Source organism: Taeniopygia guttata, chromosome 3, assembly GCF_048771995.1.
Source record: "Taeniopygia guttata chromosome 3, bTaeGut7.mat, whole genome shotgun sequence".
Taxonomy (NCBI): Eukaryota; Metazoa; Chordata; class Aves; order Passeriformes; family Estrildidae; genus Taeniopygia; species Taeniopygia guttata.
In genome coordinates, this window is record NC_133027.1 from 87688658 (window position 1) to 87698080 (window position 9423).

At 40.5% G+C, this 9423-nt stretch overlaps 1 protein-coding gene across 3 annotated transcripts in view; it reads left to right on the forward strand.

Moving 5' to 3' along the window:
* ACYP2 (acylphosphatase 2) overlaps nt 1–1170 on the forward strand; it is a 33504-nt gene extending 32334 nt beyond the window's left edge. Inside the window, exon 5 of one of the 3 annotated variants that reach the window (XR_012055195.1) lies at nt 404–578. Coding sequence is in view for 2 of the 3 variants with exons in the window: in XM_002199671.7 (XP_002199707.1) it covers nt 404–518 (115 nt within the window). In the remaining variant the exon portion in view is untranslated. Of the gene's footprint in view, nt 1–403 lie in introns of all 3 variants that reach the window. The other 2 variants (XM_002199671.7, XM_041715323.2) reach the window with 2 other exon arrangements.
* Nucleotides 1171–9423: the final 8253 nt, after the last annotated feature.

A 9423-nucleotide genomic window follows, 5' to 3' on the forward strand; every position in this document is an offset into this window, starting at 1 on the left:
CTGTTGGGATTCTGTTGTCCTGTCTCTTTTCAGTTATCAGTGGTTTATAGGTCCTTGCTAAAAGCACAGTATTGACTCTGCAAAGGTAATTATACCTATTGGAATACTATTAATAGTGTTTAGAAGGGATCATTGCAGTAAATATGTTTTAGCCTTTTTGTCAGCTGTGTTTTTATGTAATATTGTGTAAATCCCCTGGAAATACTGATACCTTTGAAGAGATTGGTTTGCTTTTAAAGGAGAAAGGAAGGGAAAACAGAAAAGAACGGATTTAGGGTAATTTCCTTATTGAAAGATGCTTTTTATGGCTCTTAAAAAAGTAAAAGTGAATGAAGGCATGACAGAGAATAACCCCAACACGTGCAGTTCCTTTTCTGCCAACCCTCTCTTATTTTTCCTGCAGGAAATCCTGGCTGAGCAAAGTTGGAAGCCCAAGTTCCCGCATTGATAAAACAAGTTTTTCCAACGAAAAGGAGATCTCGAAGCTTGACTTCTCGGATTTCAACACTAGATACTAACAGGAGGGCACCTCTCTAAGCACAAAACTCTGACATTTCTGCTGCATGTTATTTTCTGTGCCTCTATCAAATGTCACAAGAGCATTGAAATACTTTGTACTAGGGATAAACATAAATGCTCCATGTTCCCACCAAATAAGAATTCCTGGTTGCTGTGTTAGACATCTTACCATGAATGTCAACATTTAGTGTCTAAAATGCCAATATCTATTTTATTGCAGCTTTGAAAGACAGATAAAAGCTTAGAAGTGCTGGTGATAATTTGTGCACAATGAGACTTGTTACATACAACCAGATGGTACCTAATCTTTACACTGTGAGTCATATTTAGATGAAAAATAATAAATTTATATTCTACTGTTTGTAATTCACCAAAAATACATAACTGCAGAACTGGAACACTAGAGAGTTCTCTGTAACAAGTCTGTTATAGACCAGGCTCTTTGTGATAATTAATAATGTTGTAGTGGTAATTTAAAATAAATATGGTGTTTCAATCTGGGATTATCTAACCAGCTCTGGTTTAAAATTCTCCATTATAATTCACATAAATCTTGTTCCAAGGTGATGAAATGTGTGGCCTCTCACCCTGTTTTTTCCTTGTCAACCTGTATCTTACATCCATGCTGACTATAAAGAACATTTAAATCTTTTTGCTTTTTTAATGTTCTTACTAAAATTGAAGATTTAAGTAGTTTCCCTTATGGGTGTGTATTTTCTTCTGAGTTAAGACTCAGAAGGTGTGGTGGAACCTTCACCCCCATCCATCATCTGAAGTCCGTGGAAGTCCTGAGCCGTGGGCTTGCAATAAATCCTGGATAAGTCTGATCCATTGTGGATCTAGTTCCCATGTCTCCACAGGCACCCTGGAGTTAGTCAGGACTGGATCAGACCTAGATTGTCACTCCTGTAGTGCTTGTGGGCCAGGATTAGAACATTCAGGGAGACTTCTTGAGGATACTGAAGCTGGTGTTTCCACTGGCTGCCCTGTCCCTTCCTGGAGTAGGTGGTGTCAGTTTGGGCGGCTGCACCAAATCTGCAGCTTATGGTTTGAATTTCAGGAAGGACATTTCCTAACTTAAGCACTGTGCTTCTCCATTAGTGCAAGGTGTGCCTAAAAGGTATTTCTGGTCACCACTAGATGATTTTTCTTTGGACCTTTGTGTTAAGCAGTAAAAATCTCCTTTCTAGAATCTCCTTTCTAGGAGCTGCTTTTGAATCGTTCTGTGATTATACACAAGCCCCATTGTTGAAGTTGTGATCAATGGCTCTCATTCAGCTGATAGTAAATGGCAAAGTTCAAGTGTAGCAGGAGCTCAATAACTGTTCTGTCCTTGTGGAAAACTGCATCCTGCCTAACAAAGTAGTTTACATTTTCCCTGGAGCTACCTGACAGAAAATACCCCCATAGTCAAAGGTTTTCCAGCCAAGTGCTTTGCTCATATTTTGAGGAACAAGGAGAGAGGAAGGCAAAAAACAAAGGGGTCATTGGATACAGAGGAAGAGCAGATGAAAGTTGTTTTAATGTGTTCCAGGGGTGGAGCTGGGTGCTCAAAAGGACCTGGGGGTTTTACCCCAACTCCCCTAGAAAGGCAAGCTTGAGAAGAGGAAGTAGCCATTTAAAGTGCTAATTTTTTGGGGGAGGAAATGTGAAGAGAGAGCATTTCTCTCTGCTGCAAATCACGTGTTACTGAAACTAATGAAGCCTTGGCTGGCACTGTGGACATTAGTCTTCTCATTTTGTTTAATCCTCAGATTCTGGTAAAATGTCCTAAGTCCAAAGCCATCCCATTTGTGGAAGTGCAGTGTGTGCAGAACAGCAGAGCAATGTCTCTAAATTTAATAAGAACATCACTGGTTTTGAGGAGCCAAAGAACGCCAATGGTAAGATTAAAAAAAAAAAAAAGCAAGAATAGTTGGATAACTAGATATCAAAATTGAGTTGAGACATATTTCCTTTTCTACTCTGTTCTAATATCACTCAGTTATGACCATAGATGCCCCTGAATTTTATTTTTTCAAAATGCAGTGCAGCAAGAATGTATGATGTCTAGGCCAGCTTCATTCTTGCTGTAAGTGGAAATACTTTCCACTAAATAGTTTCTATTTAAATAGAAGTATTTTCTATCTATAGTTTCTATTCTGTTCTCCTAATACTTTCTATCTAAAAAGGATTGAGACTTGGAAATAAATAATGGGAACAGACTTCCATAAGTTGTTTGGGCATTTTGGACAATGCTAACTTTCTTGAGGGGAAAATGTTGTGCCTGACTTGTGTTTTACTGGAATTTAGGGAAAAAAGGCTGGACATGTTAATTAAAATCAGAGTTTAACTCCTAAATGACAGGCATTTCAGAAATGTATGGGTTTGTTTGTATTTGATTATAGAATAAAAAAATAAAACCTTGCCAAGGCCATGAGCAGATGGAGAGCTTTGTGCCTCACCAGGAATGATGTAACCTTACAGAACAGGGATGTTCTCTGGACCTGCTCATTCTTGGTTTCTGTGTGGAGAAGAGTGGTGGCATATCCTGTCATACTTTCTCTTAGGTGACACCAATCTGTCAGTTCTTATTTTCTTGATGTTCTCTGGAGCTGCCTTGCTTGGCTTGCTTTCTTCTTAGAAAACTGGGCATGTTTGCTGCTGGAATCCTCTTACTAGACAGAGTGAACTGGATTAGTCACTTGAGCTTCCTGATTAATGCATGGCTCTGTGCTGCTGCAAGCACTCTGCTGTGAAGGGAATGCTGCAGTGGGGGATGAGGGCAAACACTGCTCTGTGCTATCATTTATTTTTTAGAGTCTGTTTATACAAAAGCAATCCTGTAATTTGAGATTTCTGTAGTATTGTTCTTTCTTAAGGCTCCTCACAGTCTGTTGTGTAGTAGGTAGAAGTATTGGGATTAAAGAGAGATTATTTTTGCCTCCAAAAACACTGCAGGGATTTAAAATAACTAAACTTGCCCCATCTCATTTGATACTAATACTGGCATAATTGAATAAAAAATCCTGACATGGAAGATCAAAGGAGGAACAACCTCACTTTTGGTTAAAAGGGCTGCAGGAGTGGGTTGGAAGGTTTTACCAATCAAAATTCCTGAATGGTTTGAATAATTAGGAGACCAGTTGTCTTCCACAAATAGATGATGTTATTATAAAACTTAATATACATAAGTGCAAATATAAATATTTAAAAGTAGTTTCTGATTAGTAACACTGTAAATCAGTTGTGAGATGAAGTTGTCTTTACCCCAGAAGTGAAGAATTACACTCTGAACAGATTTAATGGGGAAGTAGGAGACGTTTCTGACTCAAAAACCAATAAGCATCTCTGTCTCTGATGAAAGCCACTGTGGGCTCTCCCATAGCTGTAATAATAATAATAATAATTCCTTGGTGTTAGGAATTAACACCTGTGACTCCTGCAGTTTGGAAATGGGAAAGTCTTGTAACATTTCTTCCTGCAGTTGTGTTGTTCTAAAAGTGGGCAATAAGCTCTAAGCCATATTTATTTGTTTCATAGACGATTGATCAACACCAAGAAGCAAATTTTGTCCATCATAACTGTGGTGTTTGTTCCAGAAAAAAATGGGGCAATGCTCTTGTGGATTTTTGGGAACAATTCTTTTCTGGGTCTGACAGGCTGAATTAGAGGGATACCCATCATACCAGGGGTTCTCCAGTGGCTGGAAGGTGAACTGGCACTCCCTTGGATTTGGCAGGAAGGTAACAGTTCTGTGCTGCAGGCACTGACTTAGGTTCTGCTGGAATGCTGCCATGGACTTTAGTGGGAGCAGAAATTGGTCATGCAGCCAAGGAAATGCATTATTAATGGGACAGTGTTTGATCAGGGGGTGATAAGATAAAGACTAAGCCACTTTCTTGGTGCTGGTTTATTTTTTCCTAATTACAGAGGAATCACTGGGGCTTTGGAAACATTTGAAAAGACAGAACTTTCTTGCATGGAGTTCAGCACTTAAAACCACGCCAGATACTCACTATCCCAGGCAAGCCAGTAATTCCCAATTTGTAGTTACAGAGTTGTTCTGCAAAGGGTGGGAGCAGAGAGTGGATACATGCAACTCTTCAAAGCCTTAAAATTTAAAATAAAATTCTAGTGCAAGCATAAAGATGGTAAATAGAAGAGGAAGGGAGTAGGGACAGTAGTTTTAAAAAAATGAATGTGGAGAAATTTACCTGCAGTTGTTTATTGGGAGCTGCAGTCAGTGGCACCCTAGAAAAGAGTTCTATGTGAGCAGCATAGAGAAAAGGGGTGGCTGGGGAGAAGGGGTTTGGTAGAAGAGGGTCTGAAAAGTGTGTAGAAGCAAAAGCTGAGGAGATGTTTGGAGCTGAAGAGAGGCCAATGTTTCATCAGCTGATAAGGGAATACTCAGTTTAGATGGCAGCACCTACGGGCTCTGGGCAGGTCACAGCAGGGATTTGGGACTCACTGTGAGTCTTGTTTAGCTGTTGGTGATGTTTTATATTTTCCCCCTGTTTAAAACCAACCAGACTCAAACTTTTCTTAAACATCCACTCCTGGACTCTACAACTGTTGTACTGCTGTGAGTAGTTCAGCTCACTTGGGAGAAAAATCTCAAGTACCAGGTAGGAACACAAACTTGAATTGTGTGAGGAGCTCTAACAGTAACATCTCTTCCCAGAGAGATGTTACTGTCTGCTGTCAGGAAACAGGCAGACAAAAAATTTGCAGACCAAGTTAAAACTCATTAATGACCCACAATATAACTTGGGGAGAAAAAAAACACCAAACAACTGTGCAGTTATCTAAGTTTGCTGACACTTTGGAAACAAAATGATGACTAAATAGTAATGTGTGCTTCAAAGAATGAGTGATATACCAAGATGAATAGGATTTAGGCACTATTTATCACAGTTAAGCCATAGCCTGAATACCATAGTGCTGATTCCTTAAATTCATTATGTGGCCAGTATAATCTAGCAGGCAGCAATGTGCCTGTGAGAAGGAAGAAACTATTTCCATTGTTTTGAACTGAACTGTAGGCAGAGAGTGATTGACAAGATTGTGCTTTGTCTTATTTCTAAGATACCACACCAATGTTTGTAACAAGACTTGTGTGAAGCAAAGTGTTAAACCCACTGAATTCTTACAGTTTGTTATTTAAAGTAGTAATCATGGTGTATTTATCTGATGGATACAGGGGGATGTCATTCCATACATGTAAGAAGTGTTGGTGATGAAGTGTTGGTTGGACATCATCCCTGTTTAGAGCTGGCAGTGTGTGGGTGCTTCCAGCTTCTATTTATGTGACTGGGATTTGTCCTGTGGAATAAATAATAATTAATTTTTCTGGAGTTAATACCCTGAGGGTTCTGAGAGCAGCCTCATAGCTCTGCACACATTTTATTTGTAGAAATTATTGTGTGTGAAATAACAGCTTTGTTCTGATCCAGCCATAAAATTTACTCTTTGGGTGGTAGGAAATGTGGCACTCCTGAGCCACTCCAGTGGGAATTCTGTAATATTCTGGGGAGAAAGGAGGAGGAAAGGATAGAAATAGCCAGAGCTTCTGAAATTTTTGACTTAGTCAAGGTATGTTTAAAATTCTCACAGTGCTCTGAATGAAATCAGTGAATTGTTCTGGAGGTGCTGAAATAACAGTTGCTGGTTGCTTTTTTAAATTTTTAGATAGCATTCAGGAAGTGTAAGGAATGAAAGCACATAGGAAAGCTAAGAGATTTATTTTGTTTAATGTCCTTTTTCTTTTTTTTTTCTTTTGTTTTGTTTTGTTTGTTTGTTTTCTTTCTTTTAAAGCTACAGCCAGGACTCATCTCCATTTTTTAAAACCTGTCTGTGGGGGAATGGAGCCACCAAAAGCTGGAGTGGCTGTGATGAGGCTGTGATAATTAACATGATTTGATGTGCTCAGTGCCTTGAAGCAAATCACTGCAGAATTCCTGGTGCTGGGTCCTGGGGGAAAGGCTGGGATACATTAAATTGCTTTATAGGAAAGCCCCTTGGGTTTTTCAAATGGTGTAAAGAAGACAGTTTGCAGCCATCCAGCTAAAAATGCCCCAGAATTATAAATTCTGAAGAACCTTAGCAACAACATGGTAGCTTTGCTGCTCTCACTACAAAGTAAAAGATTAAAAATGGATTCTCCTCTGTGCTGCTGCAGTCAGGATGAATTAACTTCTGGAGAGGAGAAGGAGGAGGCAAGTTTCACCTTAGATGCTTGTATTCCCTGAAATAAAAGATGAGATGGCAGCTCTGCATTATTTAGTATCAAACAACTGATGCATCGAATAAGAGAAGAAAGGGAAAATATCCTCTGAATTTTAAAAATCTAATTGAGGTAGCAAACCAAATAACCACAAATCAAAGGCTTGCAGCCATGAGAAAAATACTTGAGAAGACAACCTATCCACAGTGACCCAAAGCAACCACTAAACTAATGCACTTGAAACAAGGATTCAGGACAGAATATCAATCTGCTGCCTAGAAAATTAGGGAGAAATGGGGATATTTACCTCTTTGGTCCTGTGCTTTTTTGGTTGCATTAGTACCTCCAATACCTGCTGCTCAGTAGGTGAGGACTGTTTGGTTCTGCTTCTGTATATCACAATTGGTACAGAAAATATTCTTTTTGGTGAGATAAATCCTACCAATTCCCTGCTATACACTTCCCCACTAATTTATTTTTCCTCAAACATCTTTTCTCATGTTTTGCACAGCTGAGCTGCTATCCATCTGTCTGTGTCAGAGATGTTTATTCTTAGTCCAAGATGGAATCTCAGACTCTTGTTTCCTGGTTACCATTTTCCTTTACCCAAGAGTTGCAGATTTGGATGTAGGATATTGACATAAAATTTCAAGTGGAACAGCCTAAAATATTGAAGCACTTTAAAGAGTTCTCGATGTCCTCTGAAAGCTGCAGTGTGGAGGGTAGGTTCTATCCACAGGCTTTTCCACACTGAGCTGCTTCCATTTTATTTTACAGTCCTTTGCTTCAGATTAGAGTTGTCATATCCCACTGGCCAATTCCAAGGCACCTCCTTCTCCCCAGTCTTTTTTAGTCCCCTTGAGTCTGAAGTCAGCTGGAGTTTTATAGCCTGTGAACTCCCAGAAACCTCTTCCGCTCTGCTCTGTCCCTTTGGGATTTTACCTTTCCATTTTATTTCAGGCTTTTGCCACTGATCCATCTCTCTGCATAATGCTAAGCTGGGAACAATCTTATATTCCCCCTACTCATTGTTTTCTTCCAACCTATTCCATTTTAGCTGATAGTGATCACTAATGGCTCCTCTTTGTGCTGGACTCAGTCTCCCTCAAAAGTCTGGCCTCACCAGCCACACTCCATTGGATTTTTGGGGGAGATCCTTCCTGACAGCATAGCCCCACTGGGGATTGCATTAGCCAGGCATGCAGAAAAGAGAAAGTGCCTGTCTAGTGTAATAAAATAAACGCACAAGGGGAAAAATTGCCAGCCAGGGGTAGGGCTGGGGCTTCCTGTGTTCTTCAAAAACTCTCCCCTGTGTAGGTAGAGTAATACTCCCTCTGACTCCCTCAAATCTTTAAGTCTTTCCATAAATTTGTGGGGATTTTTTGCAATAGGTGTCCAGTTAGTTTTCTTTCATCTCGTCAAATTTCATCTGCTCTTCTTTCATTATGAAGAAAATGTTAATATTAAAAAAATGAAGTCATGCATGTGTGGGCTTAAGGAAGTTCAGCCACTGAGCCATCAGTTTAGCCCTGAGTCAAGTAAGTTTAATCCAAGAAAACAAAATTACATGACCCAATCTTATTTCTTTTCCATCCTGCTTTACAGTAAACAGTGTTATTAGGATCCTGAAACTTAGTTTATCCCTCCCTCACCACCTCTAACTCCTTCCCTGGAGCCCCCACTAAATCCCTCTGTGACTGCATCCCACAATCCTTTCAGAGGCAATTGGCTTATGGCAAACAAGTGGAAACCCAGTTTGGCATCTTGTTGGTCTTAGGAATCCAGGTGCCTGAATCCTTCTGCAAGGTACCAAATTTAGCAAGTTCCTTTATTTTTAACTCTTGCTATAGGTACAGAAGACAGTTTTCTGTGTGCCTTCCTTAGTCTCTACAGTGCACCCACTTACATTTGCAGACATGTTTCACTTGGGATTCTGCATGGGGGGAACAAATCTGTCATTTAGAGAACTTAAATCCACCTGTGATCAGGTTAAGTGGCTTCAGTGACACATTAAGGGTCATTTCCTTCAGGTGCTGGCTGTAAATGTAAACCTCTAACCCTCCTCCTTTTCAGCTAAGTTATTTCTTAGAACTGAATGAGGTTGCTGAAAGAAGTAGGGACGAAGGAATCCAGTCCCAGGAGAAGGAGGCTCTAAAAGGTAATTTAAACTGGATGTGGTGGGTTTCATGGTTCCTGCCACAGTAAACTGTCTGCCCAGGCTCTGGAAGCTGGGTCTGGCTGCAGAAACACCACCCTGGAGGTTGTGTTCTTCCTTTGCAGCTCATTTCTCCTTGGAGCTGAAACAGTAGCAAAGTTTTTTGATGCAAACTGGAATTACAGAAAAAGTACTCTGGATATGTTGTTTTTCCAAGGCTGTGAGCACCCACAGGTTGCTTGAGGTATGGAGACACTGAGCTGGGTGCAGGAAGGTAAAACTTCCCTGACTTCCTTATGGAGTAATACTGCATATGACCAGCTGGAAACTGGGAATGGGGAGCTCAGATAACCTGAGGGGGATTATCCTAGGGTCCATCCCAAACTGCAGAAGGGGGAGAAACAGCCTCTCTCCGGGCCATTTATCTCCATCAATCCCCATTCCTCCTCTCTGCCTGCAGGAACAGCCCCTTTCAGGAGCTATTTCCTCACAGCCAAGGAGGAAGGCTCTGCCCAGGGCTCCATGGGGAGCCAAGCTCCAGCTC